The 26,470-nt window shown below is 46.9% G+C and overlaps 1 protein-coding gene across 9 annotated transcripts; it reads right to left on the minus strand.

The window, feature by feature from the left end:
• Positions 1–1,158: 1,158 nt before the first annotated feature.
• On the minus strand, positions 1,159–26,019 carry LOC123062198 (uncharacterized). 9 transcript variants are annotated; one of them, XM_044485585.1, is made up of 8 exons: positions 25,372–26,017; positions 25,117–25,193; positions 24,864–24,978; positions 24,690–24,769; positions 24,057–24,142; positions 23,828–23,972; positions 23,651–23,760; positions 1,159–2,036 (listed from the first exon to the last, which is right to left on the minus strand). In XM_044485585.1, the coding sequence occupies exons 1-5, from the start codon at positions 25,739–25,741 to the stop codon at positions 24,119–24,121; spliced, it is 666 nt and encodes a 221-aa protein (XP_044341520.1). In that variant the 5' UTR covers positions 25,742–26,017; the 3' UTR covers positions 1,159–2,036; positions 23,651–23,760; positions 23,828–23,972; positions 24,057–24,118. The 9 variants fall into 9 exon arrangements, 7 of the variants coding, with proteins under 7 accessions (XP_044341520.1, XP_044341523.1, XP_044341521.1 ...); XM_044485588.1 differs by lacking the exon at positions 23,828–23,972 and having other exon boundaries at positions 23,651–23,714; positions 25,372–26,019; XR_006429585.1 differs by lacking the exon at positions 1,159–2,036 and having other exon boundaries at positions 23,415–23,760; positions 25,117–25,254.
• Positions 26,020–26,470: the final 451 nt, after the last annotated feature.

Here is a 26,470-nt window from a genome sequence, read left to right on the forward strand (position 1 = left end):
TATCACTAGCAAAAGTGCCTGTGCGTTGCACCAGGTGCAAAATAAATAAATATATGCTTAAAGAGTTGGAAAAAATACCACTCAAACAACTTTGCAAGTAATGAAACAACCATAACATAACAACATTGTTTGAACAATTCATATTTTCAGGTATGTCCCATAGCTTTCTCAAAGAATGATCATGGTTGGTTGTCAATTAGTGCTCAGTGTTGAATAACAATGATACAACTAACCAACAAAAACAGACTTGCTACTTAAATTGGTTCATGGTTAAAAGAACAGAGCCCTTAGTTCTCAAATATAAAGATGGACATCAACACACAGGTCATGAGCCAATCCAAAGCATGGCTTGTAGCATTAATCAATAAAATGGAATACCTGTATATACAAAGGCCGCCTAGTGGAAATCTAAAAGGATATTAACAGTCTAACCATCAGAGGGGCCTAAAGAGGGGGGTTCAAACTAAGTTATCAAAAAGGGGCTAAGAAGGAAAGCGAAAAGAAAGTACAACAAAAGAGAGCCCGAACAGTGACATCTGTTCTTCGGAACAAACAGTTTCACCCTGTTCTTAGGAGATCGAACTTGACATATAACAAGTGAATTACATAGCCACACGAGATTTTATTTATGCATTTTTATTGCATAAACAAATCTTCATAGACCCAATATATGAACCATGCAACATTTCAATATAGGTTAATTTTCCTGAATAACTATTTTCAATAGAATGAGTTATGACATGCATACTTAGTTACCGCACCCTTCTTATTCTTCATTGTAGATTCTCAGGAAGCCCATCAGGAAGTATTATCCCTGTCTCTTGCTCTATGCGTCTCTTCAACTCTATTAGAATTCAAATTTGGCCCTATTTTTTCAAAGATGTTTTTTCCTAGCAAATCCCTGCATAAACAAATGTTCTTCAAAATCTAAGGGTGGAATGCTTATTTGTTTAATTGGCAGAGAAAATCACTTCATAATCTCCTCTAGGCATTACAGCAAACACGTGGTACACAACAGAAATCAACATATGTACCTTAGCAAGAAAGGGTAATGCTTCATTGTCTACGCGCTTGGCACCATGGTTTTGGGCACATGTGGCTCTTTGGAACATATCATCCTAAACATAACAATTTAGATACTAACATATTAGGTTGCTCAATACTTTGATACATGGGAAGAAGAATGTTTCATTTTGACACCTTTAGTTCTGTTGTGGACCATGAAATAATATTGCAGCCACTAATTAAATCATGCAGTCAAATTGGTATGAAAGCATAATTATGAATCTTCCCATTAAAGATTAAAATGCGATATAATTCTAGGCTGACAACAATAAAAGAAGCAGTACAGATCAACCAAAATGCGAAATTCAACAGAAGAGTGCAAGTTTCAAGAATCTGGAAAGAGATTATGTAGTACAATATTTAAGGATCCTCTAGGACCTCCTGCAGGTAGAACTGTCATCTGCATCATCTACTAACTCTACTAAAAAATGAAGTTGCTCGTGTGTCAGCAGTGTCACTGGATTTTTTGATGACCGGCAATAAAGTTTGCTTCTTAATTTTGGACTGCTACATTTAAGTTTCCCATGTGTGTAGGTGTAGCAGGTAACAGCTCTGAACGCTGAAAAAAAGAATAAAAAATTGAATCCTTTCTCCATGCCCTCACAATGCCTATGAATGTCACATAGTGTTCGTTTAAACAGCACACACATTGTCCATTCAAAAAGAGGTGGAATAAAATTAAATCTAAACTGAACTTGACAAAAAATTTAATTCAGAGCCTTTGTATAGCTGACATTGGATCATCGTATACAACAAGATCCAGTAAGTAATGCAAGAGCACACACGTACATAAGAGTCAAAAAACTAATTTGAAGGCATGACCTACATGGATATACTGAGGTCTCTGCAGTGTAAGTATTAAAAAAAATGGTAGCAACATGCCAAAGACAACGACAGTCAAGGATGACATCTCCTTCCATACGGTGGTCCATGCTCTCTGCAATCCCGGAAGAAGAACATACCTTAAAAGGCTGAAATCAGGAGTAAAGAACATGTCAAAAGGGTTCAGAAATAGAAAGCAGAAAATTCAAGAGTCAGTACAAAAACAAAATAGGTCTTTGTATCATAAACTATGTATATCCAAATCGCTAAATAGATCCTCTGCTCTACTACTCCTTCAACTTCGAGGACGCCTCGCATGCTGCGCCTCTTACTTCTAATAAACACATGAACGAATCAGCATTTATGCTTGAATAAAAAAGATCCCCACGAAACATACCAAAGGGCGATGCAGTGGGACTCAGATCCTGCTGCCCCACAGTACGGAAAAAGGAAGGAAGAAGTTTATTCTAACACGATTATTGTCCCCAATTTCCTCAACTTTGCGCACAAATTGTTCGAAGGAGTAATATGGGATGAAGTAAGAGTGCCAGTTTAGCGTCAAGCTTGATAAGATTGCAAAGGTCCTCCACCTGGCATCAAGACGATAATTCAAATTTAGGAGGCCATCAGAAATCAGAATAAGTATAAGTGTGCAGTGAGCAACATCGGGCTACAGTCTCTACTGTTTTTGAGACCCAAGTTTTATGAGAAGAAGGCAAATTAGAACTATAACACCTGCTTAACATCCTAAATATCATGTTGCCAACTTGTGAAATAAGGCTTTTGAACTAACAGTAGGTACGTAGGTACATCTCCTGGATGTTGTTGAGACTGAGATAATGATGGTCATAAAAAAGAGAAGTGAGAATGAGGAAGTCCTGGATTAGGGGGTGTCCGGATAGCCGGACTATACATTCGGTCGGACTCCTGGACTATGAAGATACAAGATTGAAGACTTCGTCCTGTGTCCGGAAGGGACTCTCCTTAGCGTGGAAGGCAAGCTTGGCGATGCGGATATGTAGATCTCCTACCATTGTAACCGACTCTGTGTAACCCTAGCCCTCTCTGGTGTCTATATAAACCGGAGGGTTTTAGTCCGTAGGGCGAACATACAATCATACCATAGGCTAGCTTCTAGGGTTTAGCCTCTCTGATCTCGTGGTAGATCTACTCTTGTACTACCCATATCATCAATATTAATCAAGCAGGACGTAGGGTTTTACCTCCATCAAGAGGGCCCGAACCTGGGTAAAACATTGTGTCCCCTGCCTCCTATTACCATCCGCCTAGACGCACAGTTCGGGACCCCCTACCCGAGATCCGCCGGTTTTGACACCGACATTGGTGCTTTCATTGAGAGTTCCTCTGTGTCGTCACTTTTAGGAGCGATGGTTCCTCCGATCATCAACGACGATGCGATCCAGAGTGAGACTTTTCTCCCTGGACAGATCTTCGTATTTGGCGGCTTTGCCCTGCGTGCCAATTCGCTTGGCCATCTGGAGCAGATTGAAAGCTACGCCCCTGGCCATCAGGTCAGATTTGGAAGTTTGAACTACACGGCCGACCTCCGCGGAGACTTGATCTTCGACGGGTTCGAGCCGCAGCCGAGCGCGCCGCACTGTCACGATGGGTATGATCTAGCTCTGCCACCAAACAGTGCCCTGGAGGCCACACCCGCATCAGCTCCGACCCTTAATTTGAAGCCAACTGCGCCAATCGAGGATGGGTGGTTGGACACCGCCTCGGGGGCTGCAATCTCTACAGCGATCGAGCCGAACACCAACCCTATTCTCTGCGAAGCCCGTGACTCCAAGGAGTCGGACTCCTCTCCAAACTCCGAGCCCTCCGCGCCCCTACCGATCGAACCCGATTGGGCGCCGATCATGGAGTTCACCGCCGCGGACATCTTTTAGCACTCGCCCTTCGGCAATATTCTGAATTCACTAAAGTCTCTCTCTTTATCAGGAGAGCCCTGGCCGGACTATGGTCAGCAAGGTTGGGATGCGGATGATGAAGAAATTCAAAGCCCACCCACCACCCACTTCGTAGCCTCTGTTGATGATTTAACCGACATGCTCGACTTCGACTCCGAAGACATCGACGGTATGGACGCCGATGCAGGAGACGATCAAGAACCAGCGCCTATAGGGCACTGGAAAGCCACCTCGTCGTACGATATATACATGGTGGACACCCCAAAAGAAGGCAATGGCGATGGAACAGCGGAGGATGACCCCTCCAAGAAGCAGCCTACGCGTCGGCGTCAGCGGCGCCGCTCTAAATCCCGCCAAAGCAAAAACGGTGATTCCGGCACGGGAGATAATAACACCCCGGACGGTGCCGAAGACAACCACCTCCAGCAAGATTTAGCACAGGAGGATGGAGAAGCCAGCCCTCATGAGAGAGCGGCATACAGAGAGGTCGAGGACGATAATTATATGCCTCCTCCAAAGACGAGACAAGCCTCGACGACAATGAATTTGTCATGCCGGAGGATCCCGTTGAACAAGAGCGTTTCAAACACAGGCTTATGGCCACGGTGAGCAGCCTCAAAAAAAACAGCAACAACTTAGAGCTGATCAAGATTTGCTAGCCGACAGATGGACTGAAGTCCTTGCGGCAGAAGAGTATGAACTCGAATGCCCCTCCAAGAGCTACCCAAAGCGCAGGTTGCTACCCCGATTAGAGGACGAAGCACCTAAACCTACATCACCAGCGCATGATGCGACCGACCAGCCACCCCGTGGCCGCGACAGAGAGGCCTCTTTGCCCTTCACTCAAGCCACATGCCGGCGCCGCTCAAAAAATACCAAGGCACGGGAAAATGCACCAGACCTGCGAGATATATTGGAAGACAAGGCAAGGCAAACAAGATCGATCTACGGATCGCGTGGGCGCCCCACGACACGAGACGGTAATCATCACTCCGGATACAGTAAATCTGTCCGGGCCAAACACAGTAGACAAAGCTCGTTTGAGCTGCGTCGTGATATAGCCCAATACAGAGGCGCCGCACACCCACTACGCTTCACAGATGAAGTAATGGATCATTAAATCCCCGAGGGTTTCAAACCCATGAACATCAAATCATACGATGGCACAACAGATCATGCGGTATGGATCGAGGACTATCTCCTTCATATCCACATGTCCCGCGGTGATGACCTACACGCCATCAAATACCTCCCACTCAAGCTTAAAGGACCAGCTCGACATTGGCTTAACAGCTTGCCAGCAGAATCAATTGGTTGTTGGGAGGACCTAGAAACCGCATTCCTCGACAATTTCCAGGGCACTTATATGCGACCACCAGACGCCGATGACCTTAGCCACATAATTCAGCAGCCAGAGGAATCGGCCAGACAATTCTGGACACGGTTCCTAACCAAGAAAAATCAAATCATCGACTGTCCGGACGTAGAGGCCCTAGCAGCCTTCAAGCATAACATCCGCGACGAGTGGCTTGCACGGCACCCAGGACAGGAAAAGCCAAAATCTATGGCAGCCCTCACGACACTTATGACCCGCTTTTGCGCGGGAGAAAACAGCTGGCCAGCTCGCAGCAATAACATGACCAAGAGCCCTGGTAATTCGGATACCAATGACAGCAGTGGCAGGTCACGTCTGTAGGATCGAAAGTATGTCTAGAGGGGGGGTGATTAGACTACTTGACCAAATAAAAATCTAGCCTTTTCCCAATTTTAGTTCTTGGCAGAATTTAGCTATCTTAGCACAAGTCAAGAAATCTCCACACAATTCAAGCAAGCATGCAAAAGAGTATATGAGCAGCGGAAACTAAAGCATGCAACTTGCAAGAATGTAAAGGGAAGGGTTTGGAGGATTCAAACGCAATTGGAGACACGGTTGTTTTTGTCGTGGTTCCGATAGGTGATGCTATCGTACATCCACGTTGATGGAGACTTCAACCCACGGAGGGTAACGGTTGCGCGAGTCCACGGAGGGCTCCACCCACGAAGATTCCACGAAGAAGCAACCTTGTCTATTCCATCACGACCGTCGCCCACGAAGGACTTGCCTCACTAGCGGTAGATCTTCACGAAGTAGGCGATCTCCTTGCCCTTACTGTTGGGGAATGTTGCAGAAAACAAAAATTTTCCTACGGTTTCACCAAGATCCATCTAGGAGTTCATCTAGCAACGAGTGATTAGATGCATCTACGTACCTTGTAGATCGCGAGCAGAAGCGTTCAAGAACGGGGATGAGGGAGTCGTACTCGACGTGATTCGAATCACCGAAGATCCTAGCACCGAACGGACGGCACCTCCGCGTTCAACACACGTACGGAACAGCCGCGTCTCCTCCTTCTTGATCTAGCAAGGGGGAAGGAGAGGTTGAGGGAGATGGCTCCAGCAGCAGCACGACGGCGTGGTGGTGATGGAGCTGCAGTACTCCGGCAGGGCTTCCCAAGCACTATGGAGGAGGAGGAGGTGTTGGAGAGGAAGAGGGAGGCACCAAAAGTCAAGGTAAGAAGTCCTCCATCTCCCCCACTATATATAGGAGGGCCAAGGGGGGGGCGCCGGCCCTAGGAGATCTCCTAGGGGGGTGCGGCCAAGGGGAGGAATCCCTCCTCCCCAAGGCACCTAGGAGGTGCCTTCCCCTCTTAGGACTCTTCCCTCCTTGAAACCCTAGGCGCATGGGCCTCTTGGGGCTGGTGCCCTTGGCCCATGTAGGCCAAGGCGCACCCCCTACAGCCCATGTGGCCCCCCAGGACAGGTGGCCCCACCCGGTGGACCCCCGGGACCCTTTCGGTGGTCCCGGTACAATACCGGTGACCCGGAAACTTGTCCCGATGCCCGAAATAGCACTTTCTATATATAATTCTTTACCTACGGACCATTCCGGAACTCCTCGTGACGTCCGGGGTCTCATCCGGGACTCCGAACAACATTCGGGTTACTGCATATACATATCCCTACAACCATAGCGTCACCGAACCTTAAGTGTGTAGACCCTACGGGTTCGGGAGACATGTAGACATGACCGAGATCGTTCTTCGGTCAATAACCAACAGCGGGATCTGGATACCCATGTTGGCTCCCACATGCTCCTCGATGATCTCATCGGATAAACCACGATGTCGAGGATTCAAGCAACCCCGCATACAATTCCATTCGTCAATCGGTATGTTACTTGCCCGAGATCCGATCGTCGGTATCCCAATACCTCGTTCAATCTCGTTACCGGCAAGTCACTTTACTCGTACTGTAATGCATGATCCCGTGACCAGACACTTGGTCACTTTGAGCTCATTATGATGATGCATTACCGAGTGGGCCCAGTGATACCTCTCCGTCATATGGAGTGACAAATCCCAGTCTTGATCCGTGTCAACCCAACAGTCACTTTCGGAGATACCTGTAGTATACCTTTATAGTCACCCAGTTATGTTGTGATGTTTGGTACACCCAAAGCACTCCTACGGTATCCGGGAGTTACACGATCTCATGGTCTAAGGAAAAGATACTTGGCATTGGAAAACTCTAGCAAACGAACTATACGACCTTGTGCTATGTTTAGGATTGGGTCTTGTCCATCACATCATTCTCCTAATGATGTGATCTCGTTATCAATGACATCAAGTGTCCATAGTCAGGAAACCATGACTATCTGTTGATCAATGAGCTAGTCAACTAGAGGCTTACTAGGGACATGTTGGTGTCTATTATTCAAACATGTATTACGATTTTCGGATAACACAATTATAGCATGAATAAAGACAATTATCATGAACAAGGAAATATAATAATAATGCTTTTATTATTGCCTCTAGGGCATATTTCCAACACTTACAAACTCCTTGGTTCAACTCCACAATCTTGTCGAAGGCTCCCAAGTGACACCTAGCCAATCTAGGAGACACCACTCTCCAAGAAGTAACAAATGGTGTGTTGATGATGAACTCCTTGCTCTTGTGCTTCAAATGATAGTCTCCCCAACACTCAACTCTCTCTCACAGGATTTGGATTTGGTGGAAAGAAGATTTGAGTGGAAAGCAACTTGGGGAAGGCTAGAGATCAAGATTCATATGGTTGGAATGGAATATCTTGAGCTCAACACAAGTGTAGGTGGTTCTCTCTCAGAAAATGTGTATTGGAAGTGTAGGTATATTCTGATGGCTCTCTCCACAAATGAAGAGTGGGTGGAGGGGTATATATAGCCTCCACATAATATCTAAGCGTTACATACAATTTGCCAAACTCGGCGGGACCGAATGGTTAAACTCGGTCGGACCGATTCAGCAAACCTAGTGTCCATTAGGATTTTCGATGGGACTGAGATGCAACTCGGTAGGACCGATATGGTTAGGGTTACGGCATAACGTAATCTTGGTGTGACCGATTAAACAAACTCGGTGGGACCGATTTTGGTAATAAGCTAACGAGAGAGTTGGTCAGGTAAACTCGGTGGGACCGATTCGCTCATCTCGGTGAGACCAGGTGTTACAAAAGGGAAATAGAGAGTTTACATTGCAATCTCGGTGGGACCGATCGCTCATCTCGGTAAGACCAAAACGTTACGAAGGGAAACAGAGAGATTACAATCCCATCTCGATGAGACCGAGATCCCCATCGGTGAGACCGATTTGCCTAGGGTTTGTGGCAGTGGCTATGACATTTGAAACTCGGTGGCGCCGGATAGAAAGAATCGGTGGGGCCGAGTTTGATTTTTGGTTTAGGTCATATGTGGATGTGGGAAGGTAGTTGAGGATTTTGAAGCATATCACTAAGAATTTTGAGCAAGTCATTAAGCAACACCTCATCCCTCCTTGATAGTATTGGCTTTTCCTATACACTCAATGTGATCTTGAATCACTAAAATATAAAATGTAGAGTCTTGAGCTTCAAGCTTGAGCCAAACTTTTTGTCCTTAGAATTTTGAGGGATCCACTTTCCTCATCCATGCCATGCCATTCATTGAGCTTTTCCTGAAATATTAATCTTGGAATAATGTTAGCTCAATGAGCTATATGTTAGGAATTACCAAAACCACCCAGGGATAGTTGCACTTTCAATCTCTCCCTTTTTGGTAATTGATGACAACATATAGATCAAAGCTTCGACAAATGATAATAAGAGTGAAAGATATTGTCGCTTTAAGAAGTATGTGAAAAGCAAGAGCTCCCCCTAAATTTGTGCATATCTTAAGATTTGCTTTGGACTGCAAATGCACAATAAGTTAGGATCATGAGTTACTCTTCCATGTCACATACATCTTGGTGGAGCACTCAAAATAATAAAGATTGAATACATGCACTCATCACCAAGCAAAGTGAATGATCATATAAGGATAAGTAAGATAATATCATCTAACAAGCATAAGTGTAGCTTATGATCAACCACATGATCATCAATGTCTCACAGATAATAGCATAGTATCTCAAGCAATCAAAAGATAAACAAAGTTCAACCACCAAACCAATAGAGAATAAAAAGCAACGCTCTCTCTCGAAGCCTATGATCTATACATGTTTCTCCCCCTTTGGCAACAAGATACCAAAAAGTTCATAAAAAATGCATAGCACTAAAACGTCTCTCAAGCTTGATCTTCAGGTGGTGGCGTAGAGATGGCTCCTTGAACGAAGACTTCAGTTGATGTGGATGGAGCTGAAGGAGTTGGTGCTGGAGCTGGTTGCGCTGAATCTGTAGCTAATGCAGATGACGTGGCTCTGGTGTCTGGAACAGGCACTGCAGCATACCTCTGAGCTCTAGGCACTCTGGCAAATGCATCAGTGGTTGCCTTGCTCTTCCTCTCCTGCATATCATGTTGAAGTTGCTCCACAACAGACTGAATCTCGGTTACTTTCACATCCAAGTCATAGAATTTTTGCTCTACGATTCTTTCCAAGCTCTCCTGGTTTTGAGTCAGGGTGGCCAGTCCCTTCTCAATCCTCAGAGTGGATGCAATCAGGTAGCCAAGCTGATCTTGCTTGCTCTTCAAGAGATACTGAGATGCTTCTTCAGTAGTTGGCATCCTTGCAGCCTTTTTAGCTTTTGCCTTCTCTCTCTTGGCTTGTGCTTGTACTGAGGATGGTTCATCTTCATCCATAACCACTTGATTGTCCTCAAAGTCAGGATAGAGAACAAAGTGTTCCTTATCCAACAGATATTTTGCTATGCCCATCTTTGAGTTAATCAACTCCTAAATTTGTGGGGCATATCCACAACATCTCTTTTGGTCTGCTGCTGTCCTCTTGATAGTCTCAACCATGAGGCTCATGACCTTGAATTTTTGTGGCACATCAAATATGTGTAGCAAATTAATTGCATACCCTCTGATCATGTTGTGGTCACCTGACTTGGGCAAAAGAGTGTGCCTTAGGATCTAGTTGATCGTTGGCAGTCCTGACAGAAGAAAATGGACTGACCCAAACTTGAAAGTCTCAAGAGCTTTGTCTGGGATCTCTTTGTACATCTGTGACATAGAATTGTGATCCATCTTTTTCTTGGCATAAACATCCAAGTCATCTTCACTTTCCTTTGGGGCATTGATCAGATTGGCCCATTCCTCAATAGTTGATTGGTATCTCATTCCTTCAGACATCCAAACTATTCTGCCATCTGGATAGAAATGTGCTGTGGAGTAGAATTGCATAATGAGCTCATCATTCCAGTTTGTGAGCTTCTGCCCAACAAAGTCTGCAACTCCACACGCACTGAAGCTGTCATACACTCCAGGATAGTGTTCTTCATTCTCCTTCATGTAGGTCCAGTCGACCCACCTCATATCACACACTATAGGCTTCTTGTCCAACAAAATTGTCTCATAGAAATCCTGATGTTCCTTTGTGTGGAACCTGTAATCAACAGTAGTGCTTCTCCTGGTGGCATATGGATCTGACTCTCTCCATAGCCTCAACCCTGAGTCTCTCCTGATCTTCATGTTCTCAGCCACAGGATGAGCATCATTGTGATCTGGGATTTTGGGTTTGAGCTTCCTCAGGACTTGTCCTTCATCATCTTCATCAGCAGCAACTTCAGGCACTGGGGCCTTGTTCTTCTCAATAGCTGGTATACTCCTGGTATTCCTCTTAGGTGCACTCTTGGGCTTGGAGGCTGCTTTGGGTGCTTCTTTGGGCTTTGATGTTGTAGCCCCTGACTTTATAGCATCACCCATCAGCTTTTGTGCCTTGGGTGCTGGTGTAGCAACCTCTTCTTCCTCTTCCTCTTCAGAATCTCTCATGATTGAGGATCTCCCAAGCACTCTAGCAGTGGTCCTCTCCTTCCTCTTCTTCCCTTCTGCAGCAGCCTCTTTGGGTTCAGATCCCAAAGGGACTTGAGTAGATGCTCTGGCCGTGGACATTGGAATTCTCTTTGCAGGAACCTTTTGCTTCATGCCTAGATTGGTGGTAGCAGCAGTGCTATATTCCTTCTTAACCACTTTCTTCTTGGAAGTGGCCTCATCCTCAACTGCCACATAGTCTTCATCCTCAGATTCAGAGGTCTTCTTCTTTCTGGCCCTAGTGGCAGCTTTGGGTAAGTTGCTTGGGGTGCTCCTGCTACCATCATCTGAACTGCTAGATGGACTAGTGCCCTCACTCAGGTGAACCTGCTCCTCTGACCTGTTCTGGCTGTCACTCTGATCAGACATATTGCAAACACTGACAGCAGACCCTGTGAATAGATATAGATGAGATAGAGTGGATGAGCATCACAAAATGCAGAGGTTTTTGCAAAAGAATGAGTCAAAAACTTAGTTTTACTTTTCCACAGAAAGCATTTCGGATCAACCGATTTGTAAACTCGGTGATACCGAAACAACTGTTGGAACCTAAACTAGTGAACTCGGTCAGACCGAGTCATAGTTTGGTGGCACCGAGACTGCTAGGGTTTCACAAAGTCCTGAACTCGGTCACACCGATTTGCAATTCTCGGTCAGACCGAAAATTACATGTGCAATGGCCTGAGCCGAATGGGTGGTACTGAGTTCCACAACTCGGTGGGTCCGAGATGGTTTCGGCGGAAACCTAACCCTAAATTTTCAATTCAACTCTAATCTACAGAGTGTTTTGGCTGGATAAGATCGTTTCAATCGTGGCAAGATTCATGGCAAACACAATGTGCTAGGAATCGGATTGAGGATAGCACAGTGATCAAGTTCATACCCTAGTTCGGCGATGAACTTGCTACAGCGGCAACGGCGGGAATGATTTCCGTTGACGGCGGCGGAGACCAGCGGCAGGAGGCGGCTGGCGACGAGGAAGACGATCCGGAGACCCTGGAGGCAGAGCGGGCTAAGCGCGGGTCGAGGAGGTTTGGAAAGTTTTCCAAAATTTGACCCGTGGGTATATATAGCCCGACCCTGTCGGTGTGACCGAGTGGAACAACTCGGTGGCACCGAGATTCATAACTGCAATCAGTTACTGAAACTCGGTGTGACCGAAAGGTTCAAATCGGTTGCACCGAGATTGAAAACCTAGATCGACTTAGTGATCTCGGTATGACCGAAATGGATGAATCGGTCAGACCGAAAGGCACAAAGAAGTTTTGGAACTTTAAGTCTATGACGAATCGGGGTCTTCGAGTGCTCCTCACACAGAGTGGTTCGAATCTGACTTGATCAATTTTTGTGATGTAGCATGAATAGAGTTTGAGACAAGAAAAGCATAGATAGCTAGAGAGGGTTCTTAGGCATTCTTGTCCATCCACTTGGCAAAAGAAAAGAAAACCAATCAATCAAAACAACAAGTGGATGTCCTCGAATGAGTAAAATATGCAATCAACATGCTCACACAATAAAATGGCAATTGAAATATGTGGCAAAGCATGCACAACCAATTCTAGCATCTATCAAACAATTTGCGATGACTAGGTCATCTATATATGAGTATATTGACTTAGGAGTCAAATGAGAACATTTGATCATAGGTCATACTCATCGTTTAAGCACAAGTGGGGTTACCACTTTTACATAAAGTATTGTTGTGTTCACACCATTAGAGTTGCTTTAGATCAATTCTTAGAGTAAAGCTCCCCCAAGATGTGAGATCCCCCCTAAGAGGGATGAACTAACCTTGGGTTTTGTCGATGATGACTTCATGTAGATGTTGAAGATGTGGATGCTCAATGTTGATGTAGATCATTTGAAGCTATCCATTGAAGTGAGTTGCACTTTCAATACCTACACGGGTTAGTCCCACAAGGAACAAGCAAGGATATTCATAGACATAAAGTGATGCACACACAAGATGATGTCTATGAAAGCTTCTAGGTTACCTTGTCCCTTGTCTTACCAACAAAAGGGTTTGTGACTCCTTGAACTAGTGCAAGATATGGAAGTTGATTGCACTTGTTCTTGCCAAGATGATAAGAGTGAAGTATGTTGGCGGAGTCACCCTCAAGAACTCTCCAGTTCTTCTTCTTCGGAATCCACACCATCTTGATGGGAATCCTCGGTGTTGTAGTTGTACTTGATGAAGTGGAACTTGAAGTAGTCTTGGGAACCCACTTGACCGAGGCCTTAGGAGCTTCTTCAAATGCATCAATTTCCTCTTGAAGCTTGTCCTTGCCTTTTTGCTTGTGGTCTTGTGGTGGAAGATCACCTTGAGCTTGTGTCCCTTTGAAAGAAGTAGGATCATACTTCTATTATTGAGGAACAAACTTTGTCTTGGGGTATTGACCTTCTTCCCACTCAACTCCATTGGCATTGAACTTTCGTTTAAAATCAACACCTTGATTCTTCCGGTGCCTTCCTTGCTTGCGTACAATTTCCTCGAATTGCTTATTTCTGGCAAGGCTCTTGTAAACACCTTTCTCTATAATTCCCTTCAATAAGCTATTTTCTTGCTCAAGTGTAACTTGGCTAAGAGAATCATTAATGGAATCAAGAGAACTACTAGAAGCAACAATATTGGATTTAGCATGATTATTGTTACTACTAGAGGAAGAATCTTTCTTGTTCTTGTTACTAGACTTGACTTGAGGCATGTAAGTGGATAAGAGTAAATGCTTGGCAATGTAAGAAGAACTTCTCTTACGAAGATCATCATTGATTTCTTTTAAGAACTCATGCTCTTGCTCAAGGTTGAGCTTTTCAAAGTGTAATTTCTCGTGAGTCCTTGAAAGTTCTCGATGATCTCCTAAGATACTTTCATGAGCTAACTTAAGAGTGTTTAGTTCTTTAGTTAGAGACTCAATCTTCTCCTTATCATTGTCATTCATTTTATCTTGATTAGCATGATTAATTGACGTTTCATCACAGTATTCATCACTAGAGTTGTCAACAAGTAAATCATCATCACCTAACAAGTCATCTTCATCACTATTGAAATCAACATACTCGGGGTGTGATACCTTTGGGCCTCTAGCCATGAAGCATGTTCCAACTCCTTCGTTTGGTGAGTCAAATATGTCGTAGGAGTTGGTTGTCACAAGTGCTAGACCAGCAACACCTTCATCTTGAGTATATTCGGAGTCGGAGTGATAGCTTCTCTCGGAGTGGTTGTCGGAGTCGGAGCCGGATACCCATTCACCAATATGAGATTGATGTCTTAGTTTTGTGTAGCTCCTTGATGACTTGTCCTTTCTTTCCGAATCCTTGCTTCTCTGTGAGGGTCTTCGTTCATAACGATCATCTCTACTCCTTCTTTCTCTAGATGGTGATTCTTCTCTTCTACTTCTTCTCTTGGGAGAATCTTCTCTTCTCTTGTAGGGGGCCGTACACTCATTGGAATAGTGTCCGGACCTTCCACAATTGTAGCAGTTTCGCTCTTGACTAGAAGATCTTTTGTCATTGTAGGACCTTGACTTGGAGCTTCTCTTTTTGCTTCTACTCTTGTAGAACTTGTTGAAGTTCTTCACCATTAAACTGAATTATCCATTGAAGGTTTCTTTCTCACTTGATGATGTGGGGCTTCACATGAGGCTTTGTAAGCACCACTTGATTTGTTGTGAAGTTCCTCTTTATCCTTGAGTGACATCTCATGAGCAACAATTCTTCCAATGACTTCCGTTGGCTTGAGATCTTTGTAATTTGGCATCATTTGGGTCAATATGCACATGATATCATATTTTCCATCCAAGACTCTTAGGATCTTCTTGATGATGAATCTATTTGTCATCTCTTCACTCCCTAAGCCGGCAATCTCATTTGTGATAAGAGCAAGCCTAGAGTACATTTCAGCAACACCTTCACCATCCTTTATTTTGAACTTGTCAAGTTGACTTTGAAGCACATCCAATTTGGATTCCTTGACGGAGTCGGTACCTTCGTGCATATCAATCAAAGTATCCCAAATTTCCTTTGCATTCTCAAGACGGCTGATTTTGTTGAATTCTTCGGGGCACAATCCGTTGAAGAGGATATCACAAGCTTGAGCGTTGTATTGCAGCATTTTCAACTCTTCCGCGGTGGCTTCACGGTTCGGTTCTTTCCCGTCAAAGAATTCACCTCGCAAGCCAATACACACAATAGCCCAAACGGCGGAGTTATGTCCAAGAATATGCATTTTCATCTTATGCTTCCAACTAGCAAAATTAGTGCCATCAAAGTAAGGACCTCTATAGTGATAATTTCCCTCGCTAGACGCCATACTCTCCTAGGTTGTGAAACCAAGGCTATGACCGCCAAAAGCTATGAAAATCAAAGCAAATGGAGACCAAAGCTCTGATACCACTTGTAGGATCGAAAGTATGTCTAAAGGGGGTGATTAGACTACTTGACCAAATAAAAATCTAGCCTTTTCCCAATTTTAGTTCTTGGCAGATTTTAGCTATCTTAGCACAAGTTAAGCAATCTCCACACAATTCAAGAAAGCATGCAAAAAAGTATATGAGCAGCGGAAAGTAAAGCATGCAACTTGCAAGAATGTAAAGGGAAGGGTTTGGAGGATTCAAACACAATTGGAGACACGGATGTTTTTGTCGTGGTTCCAATAGGTGGTGCTATCGTACATCCACGTTGATGGAGACTTCAACCCACGGAGGGTAACGGTTGCGCGAGTTCACAGAGGGCTCCACCCACGAAGGGTCCACGAAGAAGCAACCTTGTCTATTCCATCATGACCGTCGCCCACGAAGGACTTGCCTCACTAGCGGTAGATCTTCACGAAGTAGGCGATCTCCTTGCCCTTACAAACTCCTTGGTTCAACTCCACAATCTTGTCGGAGGCTCTCAAGTGACACCTAGCCAATCTAGGAGACACCACTCTCCAAGAAGTAACAAATGGTGTATTAATGATGAACTCCTTGCTCTTGTGCTTCAAATGATAGTCTCCCCAACACTCAACTCTCTCTCACAGGATTTGGATTTGGTGAAAAGAAGATTTGAGTGGAAAGCAACTTGGGGAAGGCTAGAGATCAAGATTCATATGGTTGGAATGGAATATCTTGACCTCAACACAAGTGTAGGTGGTTCTCTCTCAGAAAATATGTATTGGAAGTGTAGGTATGTTCTGATGGCTCTCTCCACAAATAAAGAGTGGGTGGAGGGGTATATATAGCCTCCACACAATATCTAAGCGTTACATACAATTTGCCAAACTCGGTGGGACCGAATGGTTAAACTCGGTCGGACCAATTCAGCAAACCTAGTGACCGTTAGGATTTTCGATGGGACTGAGATGCAACTCGGTAGGACCGGTATGGTTAGAGTTACGGCATAACGTAATCTCGGTGTGACCAATTAAACAAACTCGGTGGGACCGATTTTGGTAATAAGCTAACGAGAGAGTTGGTCAGGTAAACTCGGTGGGACCGATTCGCTCATCTCGGTGAGACCAAGTGTTACAAAAGGGAAACAGAGAGTTTACATTGCAATCTCCGTGGGACCGATCGCTCATCTCGGTAAGACCGAAACGTTACGAAGGGAAACAGAGAGATTACAAACCCATCTCGGTGAGACCAAGATCCCTATCGGTGAGACCGATTTGCCTAGGGTTTGTGGCAGTGGCTATGACATTTGAAACTCGGTGGCGCCGGATAGAAAGAATCGGTGATGTCGAGTTTGACTTTTGGTTTAGGTCATATGTGGATGTGGGAAGGTAGTTGAGGATTTTGGAGCATATCACTAAGAATTTTGAGCAAGCAAGCCATTAAGCAACACCTCATCCCTCTTTGATAGTATTGGCTTTTTCTATAGACTCAATGTGATCTTGGATCACTAAAATATAAAATGTAGAGTCTTGAGCTTCAAGCTTGAGCCAAACTTTTTGTCCTTAGAATTTTGAGGGATCCACTTTCCTCATCCATGCCATGCCATTCATTAAGCTTTTCCTGAAATATTAATCTTGGAATAATGTTAGCTCAATGAGCTATATGTTGTTAGGAATTACCAAAACCACCTAGGAATAGTTGCACTTTCAGCGTCGCAACAAGCAAAAGCGCCGCATTAACGACGACAATGCTGAGGATACGACAATTAATGCCGGATTCAGAGGCTCTAAACCCGGTCAGCGGAAAAAGCCATTCAAAAGAAATACTCCAGGCCCGTCCAGTTTGGACCGAATACTCGACCGCTCATACCAGATACATGGCAGCCCCGAAAAACCAGCCAATCACACCAACAGAAATTGTTGGGTGTTCAAGCAGGCAGGCAAGTTAAATGTTGAAAGTAGAGACAAGGGGCTGCATAGCGATGACGAGGAGGAGCCCCGCCCGCCGAACAACAGTGGACAGAAAGGTTTTCCCCCACAAGTGCGGATGGTGAACATGATATACGCAACCCACGTCCCCGAGAGGAAGCGGAAGCGTGCGCTAAGGGACGTATACGCGATGGAGCCAGTCGCCCCAAAGTTCAACCCATGGTCTTCCTGCCCGATCACTTTTGATCGAAGGGACCACCCCACTAGCATCCGTCATGGCGGATTCGCCGCATTGGTTCTAGACCCAATTATTGACAGATTTCACCTTACTAGAGTCCTTATGGACGGCGGCAGTAGCCTGAACCTGCTTTACCAGGATACAGTGCGGAAAATGGGCATCGACCCCTCGAGGATCAAACCCACTAAAACGACCTTTAAAGGCGTCATACCAGGTGTAGAGGCCAACCGTACAGGCTCAGTTACACTTGAAGTGGTCTTCGGATCTCCGGATAATTTCCGAAGCGAGGAGTTAATCTTCGACATAGTCCCGTTCGGCAGTGGCTATCGCTCAGGCGAACCGCATTTGCCATGTTCAATGCGGTGCCGCACTACGCATACCTCAAGCTCAAGATGCCAGGCCCTCGAGGAGTCATCACGGTCAATGGAAACACCGAACGCTCTCTCCGAACGGAGGAGCATACGGCGGCTATCGCAGCGGAAGTACAAAGCAGCCTCTCAAGGCAATTCTCCGGTCCGGCCATTAAACGTCTGGGCACCGTCAAGAGCGCCCGGAGAAACTTACAACAAGACCGCCTGGCATGTTCCGAGCAAGCGTAGCAATGCGGCCCCAACCCCAGCCCTCGCGAACTTGCGAAACCAGTGTTGCGCGTACATAACTACGCTCTGAAAATACCATGGGCACAGGGTGAGGGGCACCATCACGGCACGCCCTAAACACGGCTTAAACCACACTAGGGGCTGCCGACTTCTTAATTTTCTCTTATTTTCAGGACTCCATTCTTCGGAAGGCTTGTCCGGCAGTACAATTGCCGCACAAACGATACAACCAGGGAAGCAGAAAGCTACGCCGCACTATGGAACTCTAAGGTGGTCTCTATAACGAGCAGTATACCTGTTTCACATAACATTCCGCAGCTCGCCCCTGGAAAGGACATGTTAAATAGTCCCATCTTTTGCTTATTGCACTATTTGTATCGTTTTTCTTTGATCGCAGCCTTTTTAAATAAACAATGCATAGCTTCCGTCTATTATTGCATTACTCTTTTTTACGAATATATGTTCATTAATGACATGTTGCATCCATACACTTTGGTACGGCCAATACGCCAGGGGCTTAAGTACCCCACAATACGGTGTGAGAAGTCCGAACACTTTCACAAGTGCGGCACCCCGAACTTATAGCATTATATGCATTGGCTCCGAATCATGTCTTGGGTCAATAGTTGGGTTTGCCCGGCTCCTATGTTTTGGTACCTTACGTTCCGTTATATCGGCTAAGGTAGCACTAGGAGAACTACTGCGATTGTGCCCCAGTTGAGCTGGGCTAAGCACCTTAGTAGAGAAAGCTAAAACTGACCGTCATGATGAGGCGAGAGCTGGTCGCTGTTCGAGAGGTTTTCGAGTCCCTAAAGACTTATGCCGCTTAGAGCGAGGAGTCGGCTTTGTCCGGCCTAGGCGTGGATAGCGCCCCGAACTCGGTCTTCCGAACACTAGGGGCTTCGCCGAAATTTAAAATTATAGAATTGTATGGCTAAGTGAGAATGTTCAAACATTATAGTCCGATTGCCTTGTTCGTTGTGTTGAGCGCCTTCCTCGATGGACCCAAGAATGGGAAAAAGAGCGCTCATGTTTATCCCAAACACCCCGGCACTCGTGGCACGGGGGCAGAAGCCGACGACTCGCCATCTCTTAAATTTGATAAACAGCCGCACAGAAGGTAATATTTTAAATTCAAAAGCGTTGCTTAGCGCATATGAACAAGTTTTCAGCGTACAGGATCACAAATGCGAGTTTACTCAAAAATTACATCTTTGAAGCATTCATCCGCTATAAGGCGGCACCCTTCAGGACGCCCTAATAATACGCTTCCGGGACGCGATGCTCCTTGCCCGGCGGCGGCCCGTCCTTCACCAGCTTCTCCGCATCCATCTTGCCCCAGTGCACTTTAGCACGGGCAAGCGCCCTACGGGCACCTTCGATGCAGACGGAGCGCTTGATTACTTCAAGCCGTGGACAGGCATCCACCAGCCGCCTCACCAGCCCGAAGTAGCTCCCAGGCAGAGCCTCTCCAGGCCAAAGCCGAACTAAGAGACCCTTTATGGCCTGTTCGGACACCTTGTGGAGCTCGACCATTTGCTTCAGCTGGTCGCTCAAAGGCACTAGGTGTCCGGCCTCAGCATACTGAGACCAGAACACCTTCTCCATCAAGCTCCGCTCCTTGGATTGGTAGTAGGCAGCGGCATCAAACGCACTACGGGGCAAATCTGTGAATGCTCCTGGAGAGCTCCGGACTCGAGTAAGTAACAAGTAATTCACTTTCACATGCTTGCTTTGCATAATGAATGCCTTACACGCCGCTATCTTCTTCATCACTTCAATTTCTTGGAGGGCTTTCTGGGCTTCGGCCTTGGCAGACTTCGCGCTTTCGAGGGCTGCCGCAAGCTCGGACGCTTGCGTCTTTGAGTCAAGCTCCAAACTCTCGTGTTTTTTCACGAGAGCCTGGAGCTCTTTCTGCACCTCCTCCACCCGCGCCTCCTGCTTCCCTCTCTCTGTGCGCTCCGAGGCCGCTCTGTTTTCGGCCTCGGACAGCGCTTGCTTAAAGGTTGCCACCTCGGTCGTGGCCCCTATAATAGCACGTTGATCCTGTCATTTTTTGCAACCACATCTTCTCTATATACTTGCGCAAGGTTTTACTTACCTTCCTTCTCCTCGAGTTGCCTCTTGGCATGGCCGAGCTCGTTCTCGGACCGCGCGAGGTTTTGCTTCAACGTATCCACCTCCGCAGTCAGTGCAGCGGAGGCCAGCAGCGAAGCCTGCATATGCATATTGACTTGATTATGTTAGACTCCTGCAAATGTTATTAGATCCTCTATTCGGCTTTTCTTTCCGAACGCCGAACAAAGCATCAGGGGCTACTGTCTATGCGGTAATATTTTTACATATTCTTTACTTACCTCAAAGCCTGTTAGAAGGCTGGCACAGGCTTCAGTCAGTCCGCTCTTGGCAGACTGAACCTTCTGGATCACTGCACTCATAATAGTGCGGTGCTCCTCGTCGATGGAGACGCTGTTAAGCACCTCCAGCAAATTGTCCGGTGCCTCCGGTTGGACGGAGGTCGCCGACTCGATAGGCTTGCTCCTCTTGGAAGGAGCCTGCCTACCGGAGTCCGGAACCGTTGAAGGTTCCGGCGCGGTGTCCGGGTCAAGGCCGGACTCGGAGCCCTTGGGGGTTCTATCCCCTTTACGCCTGGAGTCCGGGAGGTCGCCTTGCGGCGCCTCCAGGACCACCTCCTCCTGGCTTGGAACCTGTTGGGACGCCACCGCGGCGTCGTCCGTAGGATGGGGGAGGTAGCCTTCGGAAGCGAATTCACATCTGACGAATCCAGGGAACCGCTCGACGACACGTCGAGCCGGTCTTTGGGTGGACTGCATAAACATGTTCGACGTAAGGAAAAGCTGTGCAATGGGGGAATACTATGAATCACTCTAGTATCCGGATACTTACGATCTCGCCAGGGGCTTGGCCCTGTGCGGCCACTCCTCTTCGCCGTCGTCGGCATTGGTGGAGTAATCCGGAGGAGGGGTCTTCCCCTTCTTGGACCCTTCGGCCTCTCCAGTTGGGGCGGCCTTCCTTTTCTTCCCTCCCCCCGCTGGAGGGGGAGAGGTCTCTTCTTCCTCCTCGCCTTCATGGGAGGAGTGCGCCTTGGAGTCGTCGGATGATGAATCCGACACCTCCTGGCGCCGGGCACTCTTTCGAGTCTCCGTGGCCTTCTTCTTGGCCTTCTTCTCTGGCACCACATAGGGTGCCAGAACCAGCAGCTTCGCCAAGCGAGTGTCCGCTGGGCCTTCGGGCAAAGGAGCCGGACAATTGATCTGTCCGGACGTCTCCTGCCAATCATGTCCAAGGTAAGGGAGCTTAGATCCTGCATGGAGTCAAACTATGAAAAACTAATACCCTGTAAAAGGTAAAAACAGCTTACCGCACGAGCGTGACGTTGTGTGCAAAATCCGCGATCCTCGGTAGCGGATGCGGGGGCCTCGGCGCCCTTGAAAAGCACTTTCCAGGCATCTTCGTACGTCGTGTCGAAGAGCCTGCTAAGAGTTCGGTGCCGCGCTGGATCAAAGTCCCACAGGTTGAAAGCCCGTTGTTGACACGGGAGGATCCGACGGATGAGCATAACCTGGACTACGTTGACAAGTTTGAGCTTCTTGTCCACCAGGGTTTGGACGCATGTTTGGAGTCCGGTCAGCTCTCCTTTTTTATCCCATGACAGGCCCGTCTCTTTCCAGGAGGCGAGCCGCATAGGGGGTCCGGATCGAAACTAGGGGGCTGCGACCCATTCAGGGTCGCGCGGCTCGGTGATATAAAACCACCCCGATTGCCACCCCTTTAGGGACTCCATGAAGGAGCCCTCGAGCCATAGGACATTGGGCATATTGCCCATCATGGCGCCTCCGCACTCCGCCTGGGTGCCGCGCACCACCTTCGGCTTGACATTGAAAGTCTTGAGCCATAGGCCAAAATGGGGGCGGATGCAGAAGAAAGCCTCGCACACGACGATAAACGCCGAGATGTTGAGGACAAAGTTCGGGGCCAGATCGTGGAAATCCAGATCATAGTAGAACATGAGCCCCCGGACAAATGGGTGGAGAGGGAAGCCCAGTCCGCGGAGGAAATGGGGGAGGAACACCACCCTCTCATGGGGCCTAGGGGTGGGGATGAGCTGTCCCTCTTTGGGAAGCCGGTGCGCAATGTCATTAGACAAGTATCCGGCCTTTCTCGGTTTTTTGATGTGTCCCTCCGTGACGGAGGAGACCATTCACTTGCCTCCCGCTCCGGACATGGCTAGAGAAGGTTGAGATGGGGTGTGCGGACTTGGGCGCTAGAGCTCGAGTGCGCGAAAATGGATAGGCAAAGGAGGAAGAAGGCGTGGATGAAAAGGTGGATCCTTATCCCCTTATATGGGCAGACGCGACTATGCGTCCCCACCAGCCTGGTAAAACTCGCTTATCTCCCAAGCGCCGTAATCAATGGCGCGGTTGGGTTACCCACGCCCGTATTGATGAGAATTCCGAAATAAGGGGACACGATCTCTGCTTTGACAAGACGTGACAAGGAAACCACCTCGCTAAACGCGCTGAGGTGGAACAGTAAAACGATTCGAATAAAGACTTGGCCGTGGTGTGATATCACGCTACGGAATACGTCAGCAGATTAGATTTGTGTAAATATTATTCTCTCTATGGCAATATGTGGAAACTTATTTTGCAGAGCCGGACACTACCTTTGTGTTCAAAATCTTCTATGAAGTACTTGAAGGAGGAACCCGCCTTGCAATGCCGAAGACAATCTGCGCGCCAGACTCGTCGTCATTAAAACCTGGTTCAGGGGCTGCTGAGGGAGTCTTGGATTAGGGGGTGTCCGGATAGCCGGACTATACCTTCGGCCGGACTCCTGGACTATGAAGATACAAGATTGAAGACTTCATTCCGTATCCGGAAGGGACTTTCCTTGGCGTGGAAGGCAAACTTGGTGATACAGATATATAGATCTCCTACCATTGTAACCAACTCTGTGTAACCCTAGCCCTCTCCGGTGTCTATATAAACCGGAGGGTTTTAGTCCATAGGGCGAACATACAATCATACCATAGGCTAGCTTCTAGGGTTTAGCCTCTCTGATCTCACGGTATATCTACTCTTGTACTACCCATATCATCAATATTAATCAAGCAGAACGTAGGGTTTTACCTCCATCAAAAGGGCCCGAACCTGGGTAAAACATTGTGTCCCCTGCCTCCTGTTACCATCCGCCTAGACGCACAGTTCAGGACCCCCTACCCCAGATCCGCCGGTTTTGACACCGACAAAGAACATTACTTCTTACTTTTTACTCATAAAGTTTGCAAAGTTTTAATGACGAGGAGATACAAACATAGATAAGTTGTATCATCCAAGAAGGTGCATGTACGTAAACTTTGCTCACATGTTCCAAGCAGTATTGAGTCACACGTCTGGTTCCAATCCTTAGAACAATTGGACTGCAATGCCTGTGGATTTTTGGTTCCAATCCTTAGAACAATTGGACTGCAATGCCTGTGGATTTTCACTTGATGAGATTTTGTTTTCTAAGATTAAATACAAACAAAAAACAGACATTCACCTCCAATTAAATCGACGGGAGTTGCCTTGGTCTTCAAATTTAAAATGTAAAACATGAATATGTATGTATGCTGCTTCGACCAATCTAGTTCAAGGGTTGTTGGTATGGTTCTTCCTATTAGGAAAATTGAACATAGAGGAGGAATCTGCAGACTTTATATTTCAGCTTGCATTCTCTTTTTACATGAAGATAAAAAATGAAGTAAATACTTTTAAGCGATAAGTGTTACCTTGGATTTCTACTCGTAAATCTGGGCGTATTTCATGTAGCTAGCATTTTGAATGCGTGAGATTATATGTGGCTGTGCCTGCGAGCCTGTCAGTCAGAATTCAGAAGCCTGGGTCGTGAAAATGCACTGTTGATTGGTTGTGTACTAACTGCTGGAGCTAAAATGGTCGCAGATCTTCTTAACTCATCACATGCAGTCCTCCTGCATAGTTCAAAAAAAGAAATAATTCACAAAACAATACTGAGGAAGACATATAATGGTAAGATAAGAATAGCTAGCTAGCCAGCGGCTGAAGGACTCATTCAGTTAACTGGCTTGTAATCATCACCCAGTTGCTCCCAAAATTATTCAGGACAGGGCCAAAATCACAATCGTCAGTCTCATGCAAATCCTTAATTTCCCATACCGTTGGACACTCATCAGGACTAAATAAATTATGAAAAAAGTCAAGTATGAGATGCAAGATTCAGAGTACAGTCTTTAAAAAACCAACTTTTCTTTCACAACAAAAGCCATCTGAACCAAGTCTGATGCCCACTAAAAAACCATTATATTTAATGCACGGGATTAAACAGGACAAACAAAGCAAAAACAAAAGAGGCAATGTAATTGACCAATGGATTGCTATCTTACTTCATTCATGGAGTCCAGAAGTGGGATCAGATGAGAAACTGAAGCTGGCGCTCCACTCTCTGTCCATGCAAGAGTGCAATCTTGCATTCAATACTTTAATTACTCAGTAAACAGAATTTCTTGCTAGTGCTTGCTGAACGGTTTGAGGCATCAGGCATGGGGAGGGAATCTCACCAGATGAGGAGGTCCTGCCGAAGGAGGGGATCCCACAGGTCTTCGTGCCTCGATCCGGCCAGAAGGAGCAGTCATCATGACAACGGCAGGGTCGCTCCCCCAACCTTGTAGCCTGCTAGAACAATGACAATAATGTTGATACACAAGATAAGAAGCGCAAGCCCTTGAGAGAAGTCTGCTTGCCAGAACAATTAACAAATTAACCTCTTGAAGCAGAACAAGCATGTTGACACACTAGTTAAGAAGCACAAACCTTGAGAGCGGTCTGCTTGCACAAGATATCATTTGACTTGAACATGACTGCGGTAATCCAAATCATTACGAAGAAACCTACACAATATAAACTCAATTGGAATGAGGAACTCGCCATCATCTTCTGACAAGCAACTCTCTACAGTATTTGGATCGAACCAAACTCGCGCCACAAATTCAGGCGTATAGCCTGATGAGGGAAACCTCACGCTTCATAGAGAAGAAAGAGATAGGTGCTGCACGCGGATTCGCGTACCTTGCAGGTGCTGGAGGATGAAGACGTCGAGGAGGAGCAGGGAGAAGGGCAGCACGTGGTCCACCCACCTCACCAGACACTGCACGTCATAGCCCTGGTACGTCGAGTCCCCCCTCCCGCCGCCCGTGCCGGCCTCGAGGCCCCCCCCCCGCGTCGCGGGGGCCTCCTCACCCATGAGCTGCTGCCCTCCCGCGTCCCCCGCCGGCGCCAGGCGCGTCGTCGGACCCGGAGATCCGAATCGACACCTTCTTGTCTGCCCTCGCGGCGGGCTCCCCGCGCTGGGGCCTGCCGCCTCCAGCCTGGGCCCGCAGGACGCCCGAGGAGTTATTTGGGGGTGAGCTCCTCGCGCGGACACAAACGGACGGAGCATGGGACACCCCCTCCCCCCAATGCTATGGCGCACCGGCAGCCGTCATGCTCCAAGCCCCGGCCGCCTTCCTTCCAGATTCGCTGCCTACGCGCCATTCCCCACCTGATTCGTCGAGATCCGGCAGTTCCTCGTCGTCGGCGGTGGCAGGCCACGGGTCGCCGGCAGTGGAAGGCTGCGGGTGTGGGGGCACTCGGGGTAGGGGTAGGCGCGCCAGCGGGGTGGGCGGCGGCGGCCAGCGGCGCGTGGTGAGGCAGGGTGGGGCGTTGCAGGAGGCGGCGACGCGTTGGAGGTGTCGGGGAGGCAGATGGAGTGGTTGCTTGTTTTTTTTCTTTTATATCTCACACGCAACGGTTTGGGTTACTAACATGAGGACTGCGGGTTGAACTGTCAAAAACTACAGGGATTCTTTTACAAAAGCGCCGCGACGGTGAACCCGAAGATTTAATCTGTGCTTTATTATTAGGGAGAGATTTATGCAGTTCAATTAAGATCAAGCGTAAAATGTATGTCTTTGTTTGCACAAAAAAGGTGGAAAGGAGGGTGACAAACAAGTGATGAAACATACATCAAATAAAAAGAAGCATGTTCCTTATCTGAATGGCAATCCTACAAGGACAGTAGCAATTTCTAAAGCAGCAGCATTGCTAGATATTAGTGTGGGCATTAGGATTAACTATGACAATCATTAAATACGACATTACTTTAATGGTGCCATTGCTTCATTTTACC

This window comes from Triticum aestivum, chromosome 3A (assembly GCF_018294505.1).
Source record: "Triticum aestivum cultivar Chinese Spring chromosome 3A, IWGSC CS RefSeq v2.1, whole genome shotgun sequence".
Classification (NCBI taxonomy): Eukaryota; Viridiplantae; Streptophyta; class Magnoliopsida; order Poales; family Poaceae; genus Triticum; species Triticum aestivum.

Excerpts from the sequence above, each read along its gene's own strand:
- LOC123062198 (XM_044485588.1), bottom strand. The coding sequence starts at position 25,741 with ATGCTCCGTCCGTTTGTGTCCGCGCGAGGAGCTCACCCCCAAATAACT. Across the intron at positions 25,194-25,371 it reads CATCCTCCAGCACCTGCAAG|GTTTCTTCGTAATGATTTGG; the intron begins GTACGCGAATCC and ends TATATTGTGTAG. Across the intron at positions 24,979-25,116 it reads GCAAGCAGACCGCTCTCAAG|CAGGCTACAAGGTTGGGGGA; the intron begins GTTTGTGCTTCT and ends TCATTGTTCTAG.